At 34.1% G+C, this 22,906-nt stretch overlaps 1 protein-coding gene across 1 annotated transcript; it reads left to right on the top strand.

The window, feature by feature from the left end:
• The first annotated feature begins 489 nt into the window (after positions 1-489).
• Positions 490-18,063, top strand: OSTN (osteocrin). Its single transcript, XM_041003119.1, has 3 exons — positions 490-588; positions 3,465-3,679; positions 17,979-18,063. Exons 1-3 carry the CDS (start codon positions 490-492, stop codon positions 18,061-18,063), a joined length of 399 nt encoding a protein of 132 aa, XP_040859053.1.
• Positions 18,064-22,906: the final 4,843 nt, after the last annotated feature.

The raw sequence follows: 22,906 nt of genomic DNA, 5'->3' as shown, positions 1-22,906 counted from the left end.
AAAGACTTCTGGCTCACTCATTCTCATTATTTGCCTTTAAAATAAATAAACACATTTTTAAAAACAAAAATATCTTCCTATTGGGTGTGCAATGTTTTCCATGTTTAATTTACTTTAGATGCACCACATCCCCGTGGCTCACCACGCACCTTCTCTTACACCTTGCCAATTTTCCTTATTTCTCCTTAGGTATATGAGAGTGAGCTCTATCAGAGAAAGGATAGAAGCTGCATGGATTTCTCAGATTGTGGGTCAGTTTGAAATAACTTACTATTATACCTGTATTACTCCACCGTTGGATTCCATGAGAATTCACTCTGGGAGATGGACAACTTCCATTACTTATTATTTACATTTTGTACAGATGCACTTCAGAGCCTATAAAGATGAATAATTTGTCTTCTCATATCCTTCAAACAGTATCTATAAGAACATTTGTTTCAATTTTATATTTGAGCTAAGGCTAACACTAATGTACGAAACCCTTAGATGCTGGACTGGAAACTGACATCTGTACGTGTCACCCTGGCTGTGATGTTGTTGCTGTGGATCTCAGGAAATGTGCTCTCGTTGGATGTACCAACAGAGGTAACAGAAACCAATGTAAGTCATTTCTTCCAGAATAAGAAGCATGTGCACAGGACAAATAGGAAAACCCTATGACAACACGAAAATAGACAAATTAGTGTGTTTTAATATTTTATTGTAAACCTGACATTCAAGAGGACATACAATGAAAATAAAGATGATAATAACTGTTGTTATCTTTCCAGTGCTTTGGGGGTAACCCATTTAGCTGAACGTTAAAAAATGCACACAGATTTGTCTTTCTTGAAAAAAAAATCAGTAACAACAGTAAGAGTTATTTTTGCATGAAATTTAAGGTAAATATCATGCAAAATTTTCAGTATTTTGGGCCAATATTTTTATATAATGCCTATTCTAGAGACTGTAACAAAGGAATAAAGAAAACTCAAGTCAGAAAACAGTTAATTCAGTGATTTGACTTTATTAGAAATATGTGTTCTGTGTATGCTTAGATACCATAAAGAACCCTGAATACATTTCAAAAAGAATAGTTCTATTTGTGTTTTATTTGTTTGCTTTTTAGTTTAGTTTAGTTTAGTTTTGATTTTGAAAGTCAGCAAGAGAGAAAGTAGAGGATTTCTATCGCTGATTCATGCCTTAACGATGGCCAGAGCCGAGTCCAGGATTTTCAAACTCTCCAATTTCACCATTAATATCAGGAATCAAGTGCCTGCTGAATGCCAGTGTGCACATTGACAGGAAATTTGAATTGAAAGCGGAGCTGAGACTGAAACTCAGGCACTCAAATGTAAGACAAATATCCCATGCAGAATCCCAGATATCATATCAGTAACTACCTCCCTAAATTTGTTTTTCCTTTTCTAAGAGTCTCTTAGGGGCCAGCATTGTAGTGCAGCATTCTAAGTCTGTGCCTGTGGTGCAAGGATCCCATGCTAGAGACAGTTCATGTACTGGATGCTGCATTTCTGATCCAGCTCCCTGTTAATGGCCTGAGAAAGCAGTGGAAGCTGGCCCAGATTTTTGAGCTCCTGGACCTCTGTAGGAAAATCCAAAGAAGCTTCTAGTTCCTGATTTCAGATTGTACCAGTTCTGCTTCTTGCAGCCACTTTAAGAGTAAACCAGTGGATGGAGTCTCTCTCTCTGTGTCTCTGTCTCTGTCTCTCTCTCTCTCCTGTTGTCTCTGAAACTATGCTTTTGGGCAAAACAGAATAAAATCATTATGAAGAAAAAATATCTTAAAAGAAGCAAACCTCAATACGTGTGCAGGTTAGCAGGAAAAAGTGCTTTTTTGTCTGTTTTATTTTGGGGAAATGTCTTGGGAGATAATTAAAGGCACTTTCCTCTTTGAAGGCTTTTCTCTTGTTCTCTAGAGTTTTGTCTTTGTGACTAAGAAATTCTTCCCTTCTGGTTTTTGTTTTTGCTTTTTTTTTTTTTTTCCTGTGTCGTTGGGCCTATGTAGGGAAGGAACAGAAGTTAAAATAGCAACAAAGCGGGCCCGGCGCGGTGGCGCAAGTGGTTAAAGGTCCTCGCCTTGCACGCCCGGGATCCCATATGGGCGCTGGTTCTAGTCCCAGCAGCCCCACTTCCCTTCCAGCTCCCTGCCTGTGGCCTGGGAAAGCAGTCGAGGACGGCCCAAGGTTTTGGGAACCTGCACCCGCGTGGGAGACCCGGAAGAGGCTCCTGGCTTTGGATCGGCATAGTATTGGCCCATTGCGTTCACTTGGGGAGTGAATCATTGGACGGAAGATCTTCCTCTCTGTCTCTCCTCTCTGTATATCTGCCTTTCCAATAAAAACATAAAAATAAATCTTAAAAAAAAAAACAAAAACAAAAATAAAAAAAATAGCAACAAAGCGAAACAAAAGGCTTTTAATTTTCCTTCTATACAATGAAAATAATGCTGGAGATAACTAATGCCATGACTGTTTTCAGGGTTACACACGAAAGAGGGAACTACAAGGTACAAGTTATGAGAGATTAAGTTGCATTCACTGAATTGAGCAAGTACTGAGAAGCATGAAAAAATGTTTGATTTGGGCCTGAAAGGAAACAAGCATGCGTCACAAACTAGAATCTGTATCTTCATGACTTGCATAGAGTACAAGTACATCTGTGTGCAGTTATTAAATCAGAACGTCTCCGTGGGACAATAATGTTATGGGAAAGCCCTGACACCTTGAAGTTGCATCTGTCCATAAGTCATATGTACAGAGGACATCTTCCCGGGCACAGAGATGGAATTTTGTTCCTTTTCTATCCCTTGAGTCCATTGTAAAACCTAGGGCACGGTGAATCCTCTGTGACTCTCTATAATATATTCTGAACAAGCAGTGAACAGAAGATAGCATGACATTATTTTTCATAATTCATTCAATATAAATATAAAAAATGGACTGAATATCAACTCAGCAAAATTCTGGGCTGGGCATGAGGGCAAATAAAAAGTTATTACCTGAAGTGACTCATGATTTAATAAGAAAAGAAAAAAGTTTGTTATAATATAAAACAAGGTAAAATGTAGTAAGGGCAATGACCACAAATGGATGAATGAAACACTCTACGAACGAAAAAGAGGAATGAAGTTAATAGTGACTGGGAACATTTGAAATAATAATCAGTAAACATGCTTAATTTTTCTTTTTTTTTCTCCTTTCTTGTTTCTTTGTTGTTGCTGCTTTGATTTTTATTCTGTTTGACTTTTTCTAAGATACACAGCCTGCTCCCCATCCCCCATCACCACCACAATATTCAATTCCCAGTCTGCTTTTTCTCTGTAACATGTCTCCATGAAAAATTATAAAACATTCTGTGATGAGCTTTTCACATAAAGGCAGCAAAAGCAAATGCAAATGACTAGACATGCTTGATTTTTTTTTTTCTGCAAAAGGATGGATTCAGCTTTCTCTGCTTTCTAGGTCCTGGATTCTGGATTCACAAACACGCAGTTCCTCCCCACAGAGAGGGAGGTGAAATCAGCCACTGATCTGGCAGCAAAGCTCTTGCTTCTTGACGAGCTTGTGTCCCTGGAGAACGATGTGATTGAGACAAAGAAGAAAAGGAGTTTCTCTGGCTTTGGGTCTCCCCTTGACAGACTCTCAGCTGGCTCTGGAGATCATAAAGGTAAACAAAGGTAAGTGAAATCCTGGAGGCGTTGTCACTCTCTAGGTCTTCCTTACTGAATTGCAAAAAGAACCCCACACAGAAATACAGTACAAATCACAAATCTATGCAGATTTAACAGTGCATTAGCTAACTTTAGCTTTGACTTAGTAGGTATGATATGGAAATAATTGTTTAGGAATCAAAATGATTGCTATAGTACACATTAATTTTTTTTGCCACACTGTTTCATGATGAAGATCATGTCATAGGCAGATTATGAAACATTTATAAGACAATATTGTATTTATGAGGTGACAGGGAAACTGTTTGATAGAACAAATGCTCCAGTCAATTGATAGAGGCAACCAAAACCTTTAATGCAAAACTTTGCAATAATGTTAGTTAAATTCATTTCTTAAGAGCTCTCAAGACTTGGAATCAGCATACCGATTTTAAGTCAAATTTTGCTCATTTCTTGGCAGGTGTCTGATCCTCAAATCTTGCCAGATTACTTACCCATTAAAACAAGTATATGTACAACAGAAATAATTTGAGAATATCAAAGGAAAGTGCTTTGTGCATTGTTTATTGTTATAACAGAATTGCAGTAAATATATCAACTTTTATCATTGAGTCACCTTCAGTAATTAAAGCAGTAATTCAAAAAGTGATGTAATTTTTACTTCCTCACTATCTCTGCTTCAGGCTCCGTATTGGGAATGGCAGAGCATACCTAGGTAACTGAGAAATGTACTAGAATAAATTTTACTTACTGTGAATTTTGAATTTCTTTCTAATTTCTTTAAATCCTAGTTGGCTTTTTGTTTTAAATGTCTCCAGAATGATTTCTGCCATGAAGGCTTTCTCAACTCAGCACGATTGTTTTCACATTTGTTCCTTGTACAATTGCTCATTATCTCTACCTCCAGAATTCCATCACTCTTTTATCATGAATGCATCCTTTTTTCGCTATCAAGATAATCACTTATGGGGGGGGGAAAAAAACTTTGTATAAAATGAAACTCATTATTTGTAATGTGTCAAGCTCCTGAGCCAGTCATCCGAAGAAATTCATGATCTAGGGCTTCATTTACCCCTTACATGCTTGTTCCAATCTAAATGAGATGAAAATGTGTGTGTGTGTGTGTGTGTGTGTGTGTGTGTGTGTGTGTGTGTGTGTGTGAAACACTAGGAAGTACAGGAAAAACATTTTAATAGTGCAGGTATTTTTACTGATTTTCAAAAATCAATGATAAATTATATTTTAAATCTTCATGGAGAAATGAGACTCAGCCAGTCATTGCAGACATTTTGGGATTGTACCAGCGAATGGAAGATCTATCAATTGATTAATTAATCTCTCTCACTCCTTTTCTCTGTGCATCTTTGTTTCAAATAAGTACTAAATATTCAAAAAACAAAAACAGAGAATTTTTTTAATTTGCTAATTCTCCAAATTTCTCCAACAGCCACAAATGGGCCAGGTTGAAGCTAACAGGTAATAGAAGTGTGTGATAAAAGTATTCACTCCACCAGATGGTAGAAGTATTTGATTCCTATTTTACTACCCCCAAGCCCCCGACAATAGGCAGGAAACTGAATTATAAGTCTAATCAAATTCTAAATTACAAACTCTGGTATGACATATTGTTGTCCAGGGCTATGTCTTAGTGCTGTACCACACACCTTCAGCAAGTATTCTTAAAAATTAGCATATCTTAATTTTCCAACCAAATTTTATAAAATTCTATAAAACATAAATTACCAAAGCATTCAGTAACTAATGTATAATAAAAGTAGAAATTAAAGAAAAACAAAAAGGTTTTCTCACCTGGAATATGTAAACCACACACTGATTGTTTGGGATTTTTTTTTTTCAAGATCCACTTTACTTATTAAAATGCCAAAGTAGACTGAGAGAAAGGTCTTCTACCTGCTGGTTCACTCCCCAGCTGGCCACAACAGTCTGTGCTAAAAGCCAGGAGCCACGAGCTTCAACCAAGTCTGCCACATTGGCTTCCAGGCCCTTGGTGCATTAGCAGGGCACTGAATCAGAGAGAGAGCAGGCGTGACTTCATTCGGTGCATATGTGGCATGCTGACATCACAGGCCATAGCTTTACTCGCTATACCACAATGTCAACTGATTAACTATTCAATCAAGAATGTTCATACGGAATGAAATCACATGCTTTAGTAAAAGTAATGATGATGAAATATAATAGTACAGGCAAAGACAATGGAGAAAAGCCGAGATTTTTGTAATCAAAAGGATGCAAACATTCAAAAACCAGAAAGAACACCGAAGTAAAGTAAGAAAGACGGAAAACAATGGCAAACGCTAAAATCAGTAAGTTAGTATTGCACTAGATATAACAAATAAATGCAAGTCTTGCTGTTCCTTATATTATTATTAGGATAAGTTTGGTAAAACTAAGAAATGAGTAGAAAGCAAATTTGCAAACTTTGAAATTGTAACATTAAACAGCCATTAAACACAGGAATGTTTAAGGAAAGAACAGGAAATTATTTTATTCAACAACATATACATAAATTTTAAAAATCAACAGATGTTTAGAAAAATACAATTTATAAACATTTAACACAAAGAAGACAGACTCAATCCTAACATATTTGTTTCTACTTTTTTCACCATTAATAGAAAGAGAGCAGATTTCATTTATTTCAAAGATAAAATTCTAAGAAGATAGTCATAATCCACCCTCCCTGTTATTCATAAATATCCTCTTTTTTCCTTTTAATTTCTACAATAGCACATTTAACATTCATTTTATAACCACAGATTTAATGCAACACCAAACACAATGTGCAAAAAGTAAACAGTAGAAAGACCAAGCTCCATAGAAACATGTAAAAGGAATACAAGCTATAATTGATTCATAAGATGTCATTTGTCAGCTTACACATGATTCAGCTTACTAAAAGAAAGAACAAAATCCAAGTACTTTAAAAGAAGCTTACTAAGCCCTGAAGTAGCTAATAAACCTGATATTATTTTACCTTTTCAGAGCATCATTAAAAATATAGAATTTACTAATTCATTGCTGATGTAAGTAAAATATTGATTCCTAATCATACACAATGTGTTTAACAGGGCAAAGATGAAATTTATCTTACATGCTAGTAAATAGAACATGATGGTATTTTAAAATCCTATCATGATCAGATGGGCTTTATTACAATGTGGTGCTAGGATTTTCATTAATATAATCCAACGCATTACAGAAATGTGTATAAAAAGAATTCAATTATATCTAAAAATGAAAGAAAAAACAGAGCAAAATCTAGCATCCATTTATTTCTTTGCAAAAGTAACAAAAAAAAATGACTGGCACATGCTTCCTGAACCCAATGTGTTTGTGTGTGTGTGTCTGTCTGTGTTTATATGTGTGTATCTCAGACAAGAAATCAAAAGCCAAGTTTTACTTCATGATTGCAGTTACTGGAAGCTATATTGAAAAGATAAATAAGAAGACCATGCCCATTATTTCCACAATAGTTTCCAAGCATATTTAGCAAAGAGAAAAATACCTAAAGGCATATAATTTGGAAATAAAGAGGTAAAAATGTACTTATTTACAAGTGATATGTTGCAAAACCAAAATATTCAATAAAAAAACCACTGGAACAAAACTCTAAATAAAAAATACGAAATAAACAGTTCTGTGTGCAAACAGAAGTAATATAAAGAAATATTAAAAATCTGGATTTACTATAGCATAAAAACAAGAAAGTTACCTAGATAGCAAAAGATTTTGGAAGTACATAAAGGTAAAACTACAAAAAAAAAAATGGAATACAGCATGATAACCATACAATGGAATACTATTCAGGTATAGAAGAAATCTTTAAAAGTTCACAGAATATGTACATTATTTAAAAAATTGCATGCATTTTAAAAATGCTTGACAGCAAAATAAATTTATCCTTCAATTTAACTTTTCCATGAACTCCTAATAAGATTGATTTATTTATTTGAAAGACCAAACCATAAAAATAGAAAGGGAGAAGGAGATGGAGAGAGAATGAGAGAGAGAGAGAGAGAGAGAGAGAGAGAGAATTTACATTTGTGTTGTTCCTTTAATGGCCAGAACAGCCAAGGCTGGGCCAGGCCAAAGCCAGGAGACAGGAGTTTCATTGTGATCTCCCAGGTAGATCGCAGGGCCCAAGCCTTTGAGCCATCCATTATCTTTTGCCTTACCAGGTTCTTCAATTTCCTGGATTCTATCTTCATACTGTCCCAATATCAGCTGTTTTGCCAGCACTTGGTAAGTAAATAAGTGGTTGGCAGATCTCTCTCACTCTCTCTTTATCTCTCTCTTTCATTTCTAGATATGATAGAGTGAGCAATAGATGATAAATATGATAGAAGTAAGTAGATATATAGATATATTCAAAGATAAATAAATTTAAAGTATATTTTTTAAAGCGATTTGGTCATTTATAGAGAACTCATTATTCTCAAAAATTATCAGTTCACTATTTTTGAAAACTTGTAAATGAGACCATCAAACCTATGATATGTGAATTTCTATAAGTAATAATAATGAAGTTAGAACTTTCTCATTCCTGTTAAAGCAATTAAGAAATTATTACATGCGTAAATGAATTCATAATTTCCTTCTTAGCCTTCATCTGCCTAATAAATGAATAAAAAACAATCTCTGTTTTGAAACTTCAATGAAGCGATCTATCTAGACTACAGTGAACTGCTACTAGCATGACAAAAAGGCAGAGGAGCAGGTCACGTTGAGCCCCTCACGAGTGAAACCAGCACTATCCATAGGATAGGTTTGCCCCAAAGATGGCCTATCTGGAGATTTACTTATCAATTTTCAGGAAATATGGCTAACAGAAATAACTCCAGAGACACTAACGGGATAAAATCAGCAAAACCCAGCCAGTGGGAAACTACAGGAAAATCGGTCTTATAAGTTAGTTATAAGGACTTCAACAGGAAGAGTTTGGAAGGCGAAGAGGATCCTAAAGATTGAAATAGGCTTAAATTGAAACAGTTACACTGGTTTTTGCTCTTGACTCAACCAGTTTGCTTGTATATGAGTATAAACCGTGACTACTTAATGTCAATAATTTAGTTTCAAGTAGGAGGCTGACACTTCTGTTAAAAATGAGATGCCTCGGTTAAATAAGTAAGCATCAAGGACAGCTGCTTGTGGGGGTTACTCAGATGGAGCCGTGCTGCTCATCACCGTATACTGCACATCATGGCTTAGCAACGCTGTGCACGTACAGAGCATGTGTTGTTCACCCTCCTGCGGGCATGGCTGCCTGCACTGGCAGCTACAGCTGCCTCATACTAGATGATGGTAATGCAACACCGAGGAGTCCTGGGGAAAGATTCAAATTCAATTAATGGTTTCCACTGAATATGTTTCCCTCACACACCTTCATAAGATTGAAAAGCTGTGAATGAAAACAGTATGTAGGAGACCATCTGTATTTATCTGAAATTTCTTTCAATGCAACACAAATGAGGGGGACCAGAATAGAAATCCCAAGACCTGCAATAAATTGGTGGTTTTACCTTTGATGGGGCAGGTAGCAAACATTATACTACTATGGTGTATGTAATATTCTGTAACACAATTTTTAAAAGCTAAACTAGAAAAACAAAGGATTAGACCTGGAGATTAATTTGAACTAAGGTGATGAGATTAATTTTAAGCCAAGGTGATGAAACTAAGGTAATAAGTAAGAATATATCAAAAATACGGAGAGTGAGAATTTGTAGTATATTATAAATAAGAGTGTGAGAAAACATCAGGAAACAAATACTATTTAATGAGATTATCTATATTTCATCAAAAATCTTCAAGAAACATTTAGAAAAGACACATTCTCAAATTCATCAGTAACAGGTTTTAACACAAAAAACTAGTACCTTTCCTGGCATTAAAGGCATGAATAAGAATTATTCTGTTAAGAGAGAATGAAGCAAAATCTTAGAGTCTGAATATCTAGGATATGTTGCTGAGAGAGATAAGTAGCATGGTGTAGGCTTAGTACTATCTAATAAGGATAGAAAACAAGAAGTGTTGGAAAGGAAAGCTGACATCACAAAGAGATGTTGTATTGCACAACCATTTATACCATTATACCATTCCTCGGTGCCCTCTGGTTTGCACAGTGCACACTGAGCATATAGTCTTTGTGGGTATCGCTGGAGCAGTTTGTAAGGGACTCGCTGATGGGGTGGGGGATAGCAGGAAGGACCTTGGGGAAGGGCAAGGACAACTTTAGAACCTTGGAACTATATCATAAAACAAAATAAAATATTTTTATATGTAAATAAAGCAAGGAAAGGTTTTGCTAGAATAAGTGATGGCCCTAGGAGATTAAAATGACTTCCTCTTTTTCCTCTTCTGTCTATGTTTACCTTCATGTTCAACTATTTCTAGAAGTTGACAGTATCACAGAGAGCTGAGGCATTTGCACACAAACCATAAACCCTGTCCATTTAAAAGCTAAAGGTTTAAATTGGATTCTTCAGGTCCTTATATTTTAATTTTTATAATTAAGAATTCAAATCAATTCCAGTGGAATTTTATATGAAATTTCATTTTAGCATTCAGTTTGCATACTGGTATTGATGTACTTGTTCCTACAGCAAATAATTTTTAGTTATTTACTTTATACCTAATTGGAAGCCAGAAAGCCAGAGAGAAATACAGGGTCCTCCTACCTGCCACACAAATTCTATGCCAAATTCTACAAATGTCAAACAAAGAGTGATTATTGTTTCCTATTTTAATATTTTATTTCCTGTTTGTTTATTGTTTTATTTACACCTCACCTAAATATTTTCAGATACATATATATTTAATCCCCACAGCAATACTAACTGTAATTTAAAATCTAGAATATTTTCTTCATTTTGTTTTACTTACTTGAGTCTGAAGAGCAGAAATGGCCCTTTCATTTATGTAAATACGGCCCTTTACGAACATTGGGATGACCTCATTCAAGCTAAGGAGCCATCACCTCATTTTATTATTACTTGTGTGTTTTTCTGTAAAAACAACACTAAAGATCTCTTAGCAAATTTCAAGTATACAATGCATTAATAGCACCATTAATAGCATAACTATGATTACTAGTGGTAATACTAATATAAGCCACAGTCAGCATGCTGTCCATGTTCGTCTTTGATACATGATTCCTTTTAAATACAATAGCTTTCCAACCGTATATTACATATGCTTTAAAATAAGGAAAGGCCAGGAAATAATTTGACCAAATTCAGTCATTAGGTTACCTCTGCTTCTGCATGAGCCAGAGGCAGGTGGGAAGGGGCAGACGGGATGGTTGCAGTACTGTTAACACTGTTTCTAATGCTAGTACTGCAAATAGGGATGTCCATTTTCCTTTTATTTAAGATGAGCATACGCTTACAGAACTAAATGTGGTTTTTAAGTGATTGTCAATGAACAAATCAAATTTTCTGCCTTTTCTAAATGTGAAACAATTTTACAAACAGAATTATATGCAAATTTAAATATACAGAAAGTCCTAATGGGTAGCATATGCTTTAAAGTGAAGGCTGAAGTTGTTTTTAAGAGAAGAATCCAGTTGTTCTCTTTACATTAGGTGGATAAATATTCCATATCCTTAAAATACTTACAGAATATTTTAGATTGGAAAAGACAGATTGTGTTAACTGCACAGGCAGCCCTGTCATACCATTCCTTGGTCACAAGAGGGACTAGATAGTCAGAGAGCACAGCTTTCCTTTGGAGATAGAAACATCTAACACTGATATGCATGTCAGTGCATGTGTCATGGGGATCAGTGCTACCATACCTGTTAAACATTGCCAAAAACCGAAATTACTAGATTGCAATGTACTTCCAAGCAGGTATATAATGCACACAACTGAATTTTCTGCACAATTGGTGTTTTTATGAACTTCATGGGAAAATGGCTTTGCTTTTGAAGTAGTGCAAAGCATTTTAAATGTTGAATGGATTTTTACATGCATGGTTGCTGTTTTTATATTGTGCTTCAAGACATCCCTGAGCAGGTGTCAACCTTATATTTAATCAAGTAAATTAATTATGGAACCAATTGTTAAAATAACCTTGCACAAACCACTTTGTTTCTTTATTGTCAAACTTTCCTCTGAGGAGCCTTATGTGTCTAAAAACTGTTAAATTAACACTAAATGTGGAAACAAAAGAGCTACTTTTTCCTGGAACAATAAATCACCTAAGTTTTTAGACTTTATTCTTTTTTATAAAGCATTTTCATTATAAAAGAAATAAGCTACAAATTGAAAACTACTAAATTAGGTCTGGATGGAAAAAACACCATCAGGTAAGATGTGTTAAATATTTTCACATGTTATCTAGCAAATTAGTGTTTTTCAATATAAAATGAAACTCTGAGAGGTAACACGTCTCATTTATTGCTGTGTCTCCAGGACACAGAATAAATCCATATGGCTATGCTAAAACATTCAAACACTGCTTAACAAATAAATGTGTTAAATGAATAATCAGATCTGAAAGGCAGGTATAGTGGAAATTGTCTTAATTTTAAATGATAAGGAAAGATGAGCTTAGAATAACAGATTTTCAAAGAGTTATTAACAGTATCACAGTCCTCTATCTCTTGGTTTCTCATAGCTTTTAGATCAAATCTGGAGGAAAGTAGAAAAGGTGAAAATTGAGAAGGAATGAAGGACGGGGAGAAATAAAGGATGAAAATGAGACAGGAAGGAAGGAAAGAGGGAAGGAAGGGGAATTAAGAACAGACGAATGGACTAGTTAGTTATTTTGGTTTTTACCAGACACTCAATTGTCACTTATTTGCTTCAGCAGGCAGAGGTCAACTATAAATTAAGGAACAATGTTTAATAAATAAATGATATTTAAAATTTCAACTTTTAAGTTGAAGTAAACAAGTTAATTACATTTAAGATAAGATTAATTATATTAATTCATTTAGTTTAGAAAATTAAGATTTGTTTTCTTTTTCATTAGAAAGGTAGGTATATAGAGAGAATAAGAGACAGAAAGATCTTCCGTGGCTGGTTCACCTCCCAAGTAGCTGCAGAGATGAGAGCTGCACTGATCCGGAGCCAGGAGATTTTTCTGGGTCTTCCATGTGGATGTAGGGTCCCAAGGCTTTGATTGTCCCTAACTGTTTTCCCAGGCCACAATCAGGGAGCTGGATGGGAAGTGGAGCAGCCGAGATACAAGCCCGCAACCATATGGAATCCTGGTGCTTTGAAAGCGAGATTTTAGCCTCTAGGATTATCATGCTGGGCCCTAAATTATTTTTAATTAGAGTTTTAAATTAAAATTTTAATCACTTTTGCCTACATTAAAAAATAAATTTGTAGTGGGAACCAATACACAAATTTATAATGACTTATAAGACCATTATAATTCTTTCAAGCTGTAAAATTTTGATTTTTACTGGCAACATAGTCAAAAGACTTCTTTTATGAAACTATTACCTTCACCTTCTTGCCATTCCTATAAACACTTGGAAAAGACTGGTTTCTCAATTCTTCTGACTCTTCATCTGAAAATGCCACCTGAGAATTCTAGCTTACTTCTTTGTGTGTGTGTGTGGACTATGTATATTCTCTTTGTATGAGTCAAAGCTACAAAGGGAGACTCACAGGTTTACTAGACATTTTTTTTAACCAAATAAAGCATATCTCATAACTGGAGGTGGAGGCCAGGGATTATTGAGAGTAAGGGAGTGTCCTATACGGATTTCCTTTAAACCAGAGTAAGAGACTGGTATCTTACTTCATTCCTGCACTTAAAATGACAAAATAACTAATACAAGAATTTAAGGATTAAACTTCCCCCAATATCATATTATCTTAGTATTTCCTATATATGAACATTGCATTTACATTTAAACTTTAAAACTTAAAAGAAAAAAATATACTAGTTCTATACTGCTACTATAATAGATTACAACAAACTAATGGACTTAATACAATGCAAAATAATTATCTTCAAAAAAAAAATCTTAGCAGTTTAACACCTATCATATCTTCCCTGTGCATGCACCATATGCCAGGATTCTTCAAAAGTGTGTTGAATGATATGAGAAATAAGTTTAGGAACAATGACTTGGTCTGTTGGGACACCTAGTTTCAGTTTCCTGTTCCGGGTTCTGACTCCAGCTTGGAGACACTGCAGACCATGAGAGGCAGTGGTGATCTTTCCAGCAGTCATGTCTCTGTCATCTGTTTGGAAGAGCTGGGTTGAGCTCCCTACTCCTGGCCAAGTGTTGTCAATGCAGGCATTTCAGAAATGAGCCAGCAGATCTCACTTCCTCCCCGTTTTTCAATCTCACTCTTTCTCTTCCTGACCCCTGCATGCATATTACATAATTATATATATTTAATTATACATATATTATATACTTTATATGCATATACAATTTATATTTAAAATATATTTAAAAATTTAAGGCTCTTGTGTAACTTTTCACAATAGGTATTTTCCACAAACCTTTTAAAGTCCCTTGTGTAGGATTCTCAGCAACTTCCCCAGTCTGTTAAGTTAGTGATGTGACTCATTCCTAGCCCAAATTAACCTTTAAAATCCTCCTGTCTATTACTCTGCCTATTTCTCTTTCGTGTTGTCTGTCATCCAAGTATAGAAGAAATCAAGATGTCTGCAGACTTCAGGGGAAAACAAACATTCCACTCATTGAAGTTTATGACAGAATTCCATTCCTTAGCAGCTGCAGTACCAGCTTCCTCAGTTTTCTCATTTTCTTTTAAGATTTGCCAGCAGCCACCTTATTCATTGACCTCTTAACCCTTCCTTGCATCATCAAGACGCCAATGCCTAATGAAGTCCGCCTTTGATATTCTCCCTGTCCCTTCATCTTTGGTCATCATCTGCTTTTCAGGACCTCAGGGAATAGATTTGAGCCCACCAGGATGACTCAGGACAATATTCCTATCTCAAAGTCTTACAACTTAACCCTATTCATGAAATCGTGTTATCTATGTATTAGCATACACATGGGGCCAGCGTTGTAGCATATCTGGTTAGGCCTCACCTGAGATACTGGCATCCCAAATAGCCACTGGTTCTAGTCCCAATCTCTCCACTTCCCATCCAACTCTTGACTAAAGTACATGGCCCACATGCTTGGACCCCTGAACTCCTGTGGATGACCATGAACAAACTCCAGCCACTTGGCCCACCCCAGCCATTACAGCCATTACAGCCATTTTCGGAGTGGATGGAAGCTCTTTTCCCTTCTCTCTGTCTCTCTTCCTCTCTCTCTTCATTTTTCCACTTGAAAAAATGAAGTACCATAATGGCAGATTGTGGGTATAATAACATAGACATCTGTAGGAAGCATTGTGTAACTATCAAAGGAAAATAATTTCATATAAGTTTATAAATTCATTTAGATATGCAAAGATTATTAAAAATATAGGGTTTTTTCCTCTTGATAGCTATTATATACTAATATATCAAAAGAGCTTAAAGCATGAGTGAGAAATGTTGTTTTTATTATTCTTGATTATGAGTTTTAGGCTAAATTCACAAAAAATATATTTCCAGCTGATTATCAAGTTGAAAAATGCAAGGGAACTTCAAATTTGGCATAGAAATAGAAGTAGAAAAGTTTATTTTTGTGGAAAGAGTTTTGAAATCCACAATAAAGTATTTTCATAAAGTTTGTGGAAAGGGGCCAGTATCATGATATAACAGCTATGCCACTTCATGTAGGAGAGCCACATGGTGTTTGGATCCTGGCTTCAGCCAAACCCAGATCCAATGATTAAATCCATTTGGGAAGTGAATCAATAAATGGAAGATTTGCTTTATCTTCCTCTCATTCACCCCCATCTCTGCCTTTCAAATAAATAAATAAGTCTTTCTACATTTTTTAAAGAGTTTAATTAAAATAAAGCCATGCTTCTTGATTTTAAGATGCAGCAATAAAAATCGGTTTTTTTCCTTTGTTTCTATAAATCTCAGAGAATTTTAATAAATCATCTGCTATTTTTCAGTGCTGTTAAGAACAAAGGGTGTTATCAGTAAAATTGAGAGATAATTTTCTCTGTTACTGACGTCAAATTTTCATCATTCTTAGAATAGTTAATGATAGGTTTATGAAAGAAAATATTCATTTATTCAAAATCAATCTCCTCCAAATTTTATACACAGTATGCATATGGTAAATTATGCTAGGAAAAATCTAAACACAGATTTTTCATTATTACTAGTTGTATGTTTTTGTTTAGCAACTTTTCTATTTTACTACTATCTTTTTTTATTTTGGTAATCATACAGAAGTTTCTTTTTGGGGGATGTTATGTGATGTTTCATTAATATGTATAGATTATATAATAATACAATCAGGGTAAATATTCTCATCTCTTCAATGGCTTACCACATTTCTTTATAGCAAAAACATTCATAATCACATTTTTGTGTTACTTCTCAATTAGGTAATGTCAGCTGATAGAAAAGAACAGAAAAGTAATTGATGGTGTTCAGAAGGAATATTTACTCTATTAAACTACTGAAAAGTCAGTTATGTAGTGGTGACCTCACTGAGATTTTCAACGAGTCAATTATATGGTTTAGAGTCAACAAGTAGAAGCATATATCTTTGTTTTTGTGGGGAAAATGATCTTTAAAATGCTTTCTCATTCTGAAAGTGTTGCCAATGTTTTGCTTCTTGATCTTGGTATTTACTGTACTTTCAATCTCTTCATGTCTTATATTAATCATTAAAATATAATGAGACTTCAAAAAACTGTGGCAAAATAACATTAAAACATAAACTTGGGGACTGGCACTGTGATGCTGCAGAATAAGCTGCCACCTTTGAGTCCCTGTGGACACCAGTCCAAGCCCCAGCTGCTCCACTTCCAATCCAGCTCTGTGCTAATACAGCTGAGAAAACAGCAGAAATGGCACTGGAGATCAGACCACTGCTCCCCATGAGAGAGTTGCGGTGAGCCTCCTGGCTCCCGACCATTGCTTGGTCCAATGTTTGCCATTGCAGAAACCTGGAGAGTGAAGTAGCTGACAGTTCACTCTTCTCTGTGTCACAGTCCATCTTTCAGTCTCTCTAACTTCAAGAACATAAATATTTTAAATGTGTATTTTGATGTAAAAAAATGAAAATCCATACACAAAAGAGGTCTGTAAAAAGCATATGAAAAATACATATGAAAAACTATGTAATATTTTCAAAATTACATTGTTCCAAAATAACTCATTTAGATCTTGTATTTCCCACAAGCTTTTTTATGAACTCTCTTATTCCCTATCTTTTGCATTTATAAGTCAACACAATGTCTAACACATTTATACAATCAAATAGATTTCTGCAATGTGGCATAGTCTCCTAGCTTCTCCTGTGTGTACTTCATTCAGAACATTTAAGTTTCAATTTAGTCCAACTGAAAGTTATGCATTAAAGATCAGGATCTCTCCTGATTCGGCTTAATAACCATAAATGATAATAATACATCAAGCAGAAACATCTCAAAATCATTTCTTTTTCTTATAAAGCTATTTTTTCATAATACTTGAATTTAAAGTTATATTTGGCTTGTTGCAGCCCTGCATGGATTTTTTTAAACTTCAATTTAATAATGAAGAGGTGTAGATTTTTTTCATTGGAAGCTAGACATGCCTAAAGCAAGAAAACCTAGACTGTCACATAGAAAGCTTCTCTGGGTGAGGTTTAAATGAATACATGAAAAACACATCTCTTCACTCAGTCTCAGCATCAGCACCCTTTCCTTTCCCTCCGTTACCGTTCCCCCAGAAGAGCCATTCTAAGGCAGGGATTGCAGTGAACCATTTATTCAGCCCATCTTCCTTTACTAATAGCGTAAGACAGTTCTACTCAATTGTTAATATATGGTTTGTTAGAGTTATAAGACTGTTTTGATCGCCCTAGAATGCGCTAAGTTCTGTAAAATCTTGCTTGAAAACTCTAAACTGCTCATTTTAAATTTTAAAAAATAGCGTAAGAGGAAAGTAATTTATCTAAATTAAAATATTCACCATATTAATATTCTGAAAATACATGGATTTTTATGTGGTTTCTTTGAATGTGCTTAAGATAACGAAGCTAACCCTCCCATTTCTCATACACATGTAAAACAGAGGTGCTAATACTACTTCAACAGAGTGAGCGTCCTGGTGCATGTAATTATCATGCTTACTCCAACTCCAGAGGGAAACCTAGAGCTCTGCTTTAAGTCAAAGAGCCAAAGTAAGGATTGATTAACTCCGACCTGAGCTTACAAGTGTTCACCTTGCTTTCCAGAAAAGTAGTAGGTCATCCAAAAAGGAGATTTGGCATTCCCATGGATCGGATCGGTAGAAACCGGATTTCAAATTCCAGAGGCTAACTGGTTCCAAAATAACAGTACAGCTTGGGTAAGTAATCAGGTGAAGGCATCTGATTGAGATTTCACAATCAACTAAAGGATCCACTTGGTTCATAACTGTACCTTTGTCTTGTTTTGTTTTGTTTTGTTTTGTTTTGTTTTGTTTTGGGGGAAGGGAGGTTTATAAGTTCACTTTTCCAGGCATTTCAAATTGTACATCAATGTTAACAAATGTAAATGATATGTATAAAGCAAAGGAGTGTCCTAGATTGTCTTTACCTCAAAAATGAATCAATTAAAATTTTTACAAATTTCTGTGTCAATATTGAGTTTTGTTATGCAAACTGAGCTTAAAATTCAATTTAACCTAACATATTCCCTTCATAAATATGCATAAGTGATAGTCATCACTTGTTGCCTTTAAATACATTACTATAATTACATTAACATGGAATAAAACAGAATTGCATCAAAGAAAATCACTAGTTATGGAATAAAATCATATTTAAAATCAGGTTCTGTCACTCATCCATGACCTTATTTTTGTCAAGACACATTTTCTACATCTTTTACATTTAAGTAAACATGTATTGATATATTGTGAATATTAAGTTCAATGTGCTCCTAGAATATACTGGACACATATGGCAGTAATATTATCATCTCTGTTGTCTTGAACTATAATCCCAGGTCAACAGTAAGAAATGCCAGCTAGGAAGACCAGTCTTTATGGGTTGAAACGCCAGATCACCTACTTGTTGTCTGAGAAACTTGGCTTATATTGTGAAACCCTATTCCATAAAATTTATATAATAATAGTTGCTATCCTGTAATATTTGCCTAAAAATTAAAGAAATGATATCAATAATCAAGGTTAGTTCCCAGCACATGTTAAATACTTCATAAACACTATAATTAGATAAATAGATGGGAGCAAACCTAGACATAGTAGCATAGACAGGAAGTAATGGAGACAATTAAAATCCAGAAAGCCTAAATTCTGAATTATGTTAAGCATTATATTTAATGATGCATATCACACGTTGTAAATATCAAAAGTTTTTGAAAGATGAAACCTACATGGATTTTTTATTTCCTCATGAAAAACTCTATGTGATATGGTGTATGAATTAGAGAAACCAAAAAATAACAATATTTCACATTCGTTTTCAAATTTAGTTATTCTTATATCTTCTGTGCTACCATTATAATCCCTTTAAATTAAACAAATGGTATAATAGGTGCATTGTTTAACAGATAACAACTTGCATCCTTAAATAATGTTCACACACCCATGTTGTTAAATTCCAGCTTTAATACAGCAGTATGAAAGTAGGCATATTTTTATAAAATCTTGGCTATAGCAGGATCCAGGACCCAACTCTTCATATTTCTATACCAACATTCTCTTCAGGAACAAAATAATCTTAATGCTACATTGTTGGATACTAATCTCACTGGCCACAATCTTCTAAAACAAAACAGGAAAGATATCTGAGATGCTATGCATATCTTGTTTCACTTCTCTGGGTTTTGCTGTATGTTCTTTTGGCAAACATTTATTTGTGGTTTTTAACCTTAGTTTTACTGTAAGTCTTCACACCAGAAGTGAAACTGGTACCTAATTTTGGAAATTTTGCTTGATTTAAGGTCAAATTCAGATACAGTGCAGAGTTCTACCTTACCTTGTCTCCTATGTATTTAGTAAGACAATATTTACACAATGTCTTCCTCCAGTCATGTATATATTGTACCAAGAGATCTAATCAAGTTCTAGGTCTCTTCCATTGAAATTAGGATGCCTGCATGTTAAAGTTAACTTACCAATGTCATTATGAATTTGCCTTCACTTCCTGCTAAAAATATTAAGACTTTTAATCGTAAGAGACACATATTGTATTAGAGGATAATTTTTGTCTTAGGTATTATCAAATAGATGTTATCAAATAATATAAATCAATATAACAGATACAGCTTGACTGTCATATTTACATGTCTGTGTGTGATTGCATCTCTGAAACTTGAGAAAAATGCATAGTTATCAATATATTTCTAAAATAATTGTGCAAAACCTGCAAATTGAAAACTCAAGGGAAATAGAATATAGTGAATTCTTAAAGGAAAGAGTTGTCATTAACATTTTATAACTGTTGTTTAATCTTCAACATTGGCACTCATCCTGCACATTAAAAAGTTCTTTTTGGAGTATTTTAACATGCCATCATCTTTTTGTTTAATTAAACTGGAAATATAACTATGTTAATTTTAAAAAGCTATAATGAAACATCATATAATTATGGCTCCAGCTCGTCTCTATTACAATTGATATATTCACACATGATCCACAGAATTCTTATTAACTTGAATAATTTCAATGTTTATTTTCGTAGATGTGACTTCCTTGGACGCAACATCCCTGACATATGGAAGATGCTTCAAAGAAGTTCTTCAGACTTCTGAATCATTAAACTTTAAAAAAATGACAATCTGTACATCCTTTTCAAAGCTTGAACTTCAATTCATCACATTACAATATTGTAATACTTTCAATTAAATTGTGCATAACGCTTTGGTGCATGTATATTCAAAAAACATTTTGTCTATTTAGGAAAAGTTACCTGAACCTCAAGGCCTACTTTTTAAAATAATAATCAAAGCCACAATGACAAAATGAAATGTTTACTATATGCCATTTCTAGTTTGTTTTTACATTAAAAAGAATAATGAAAGATTTGTTTGTGTAAAATCCAGAGTCAACCTGTGTATTTGTTACTGGTAATTAGAAATTATAATGGTGTATTTTTTTCCTTTGTGCTTTACTTCTCTTACTTTTCCTCTGAATTTATTGGGTAATAGTTATGAAATTTTGACTTTGTTACTATTTTCAAATTTCAGATAAATTTAACCAAATAAACATACTTGGGAGCATTCTGACTTAGAATTATGAAAAAGGATAAGATTCCTTTGACAAGATGTGAACCATAGCTGCTTTCCATTTTTCTATGTTTTAAAAGTACAACAATGACTCATTACATGGAGAGAAACCACACATAAAAGAATCAGCTAAAATCAAAAGAAAAATAAGAGTCTCCAAGGAGTGAGCCACTAAAGCTGTTTTGACAGTTAAACTCACATTATTTTAGGCACAATACATTATGACACACTACAGAATATTTTTATATTACTGGTTCTTATAAAAAGCCTGGTTTATTTCATACTCTGTGCCCAATACAACACTGAAGAACATATTGCAATTCAGGATTTCTTTAAAATGATTCGAGTTCTTTTTAATTGATCTATCGCAGCATCAGCTTTGGCATTCTAGAAAACTCAGTTCGTAGCAATACTTTGATGCTACTGTGATATGGCTACATAAACATGTAGAATATTGCATATGATTTCAAAATAGAGAAATAACTTGTTTATTGGGCCACAGAATTCCATAATGTACTTAATATGTTTATAAAGATCTGTACAATACTTCTTCTTTATAATAGTAGTAAACATTGTCGGGCAAACCTAATATAGGATGAGGACAGCTGTGTGTATTAGATCAAAGCTTTTAAAAATACATAAATAAAGACAACTGTGAAAGTGCCTTTATATTAAAACAGGAGAATGCAAGTGGGTAGTTGCTAATCATAACTAAAACTTAATACCCAAAAGAAGTTTTAAAAATGACAAAAATGCATTAGAAGAGATTTGAACTGAATAATTAACCTTTACTAAAGATGAAAAGACTAATCCTGAAGCTTTAGCTAGTAAGTTATTTAAAAACTCATTCAGTATGTCTGAAAAGGGGTGAAAGAAATAAACATTTGTCTTTAAAATACATAGTGATTTTTTGTGTTGCCTTCATAGTTTTTCTGGAATTTTTTCAAATTTCTATAAAGTTCAACCTCAGGAAAAAACAGTAAATTACTGTGGTTAAGTAATAAAGGACCACTGATAAGAGAAATAATTTTTAACATTTTTATTAATATGCAGTGATTTTTGTACTTGATACAGTTCTAAGAATATAAAACTTTCCACATCCCTCTTCCTTCCTTTTTTTTAATTTTGATACTTTCAATTCACTTCATAATTGCAAGCTTAATGCTCCACTGAATAAAGAGTTCAACAACTAAAAAATAGAATTACCACAGATAAGAGCTATAAACAGCAATCAAATCAGCTTCATTCCTATATATTAAGGGTTTTGTGGCAGGTTCTTTTATATTTTGTATTAACTACCACAAATCAGAGAAAACACATTATATGTGTCTTTACTATATGGCTTATTTCATGAAGCGTAATGGTCTCCAGTTCATCTGTTTTGTTGCAAAAGATAAAAATTAAGTTCTGAGAAAGCCAACTAATTCTGCTTTTCATAAACTTGTAGCAGTGAGCTAGCAGTGGTACTTGGCTAAAAATTCCATGGGTTTGAAAACACTCTAAAAAAGTTATGATCAACTTGGTTCCCAATCCTTCACCTTCTGATGAACTGTGCACATGCTGCCTGTTCCTTGGAAACTATCTACTCTCCTGTTTGAATACATGTGAGCTAATTTTGTTAGTGTTAAAAGACACTGAAATCTATTTATGAATAATATTTTCTCAAGGCAATGAGCTGAAAATGGCATTAAATTTATCTGTTTTATACATTCTTCATTTTTAAATTATACTGTGGTACCCTCACTTAACTGAAGCATGATGTGACATTTTATTGATTTATCATCTATTCTGAGTGTTATGGGTTTCATAGCACAATACACAAATGACTTCCAAGAAGAAAAAGAGAAAAATATTTACTCCACATATCGCTCTTTAATTTCACCTTTTAATTTTACTACTACTTTACACAGAGTAGAAATGAGTCAATAGT

The sequence above is a fragment of the Ochotona curzoniae genome, unplaced genomic scaffold, assembly GCF_017591425.1.
Source record: "Ochotona curzoniae isolate NIBS_2020 unplaced genomic scaffold, NIBS_Ocur_1.0 scaffold_2587, whole genome shotgun sequence".
In the NCBI taxonomy this organism is placed as follows: Eukaryota; Metazoa; Chordata; class Mammalia; order Lagomorpha; family Ochotonidae; genus Ochotona; species Ochotona curzoniae.
This window is presented reverse-complemented; position numbering and strand designations above follow the sequence as displayed.

What these genes read in the sequence shown, in the direction of transcription:
- OSTN (XM_041003119.1), top strand. Translation starts at nt 490, where the DNA reads ATGCTGGACTGGAAACTGACATCTGTACGTGTCACCCTGGCTGTGATG. An exon ending in CGTTGGATGTACCAACAGAG is followed by an intron (nt 589 to 3,464) that starts GTAACAGAAACC and finishes TCTGCTTTCTAG; the next exon opens with GTCCTGGATTCTGGATTCAC. An exon ending in GATCATAAAGGTAAACAAAG is followed by an intron (nt 3,680 to 17,978) that starts GTAAGTGAAATC and finishes CTTGCTTTCCAG; the next exon opens with AAAAGTAGTAGGTCATCCAA.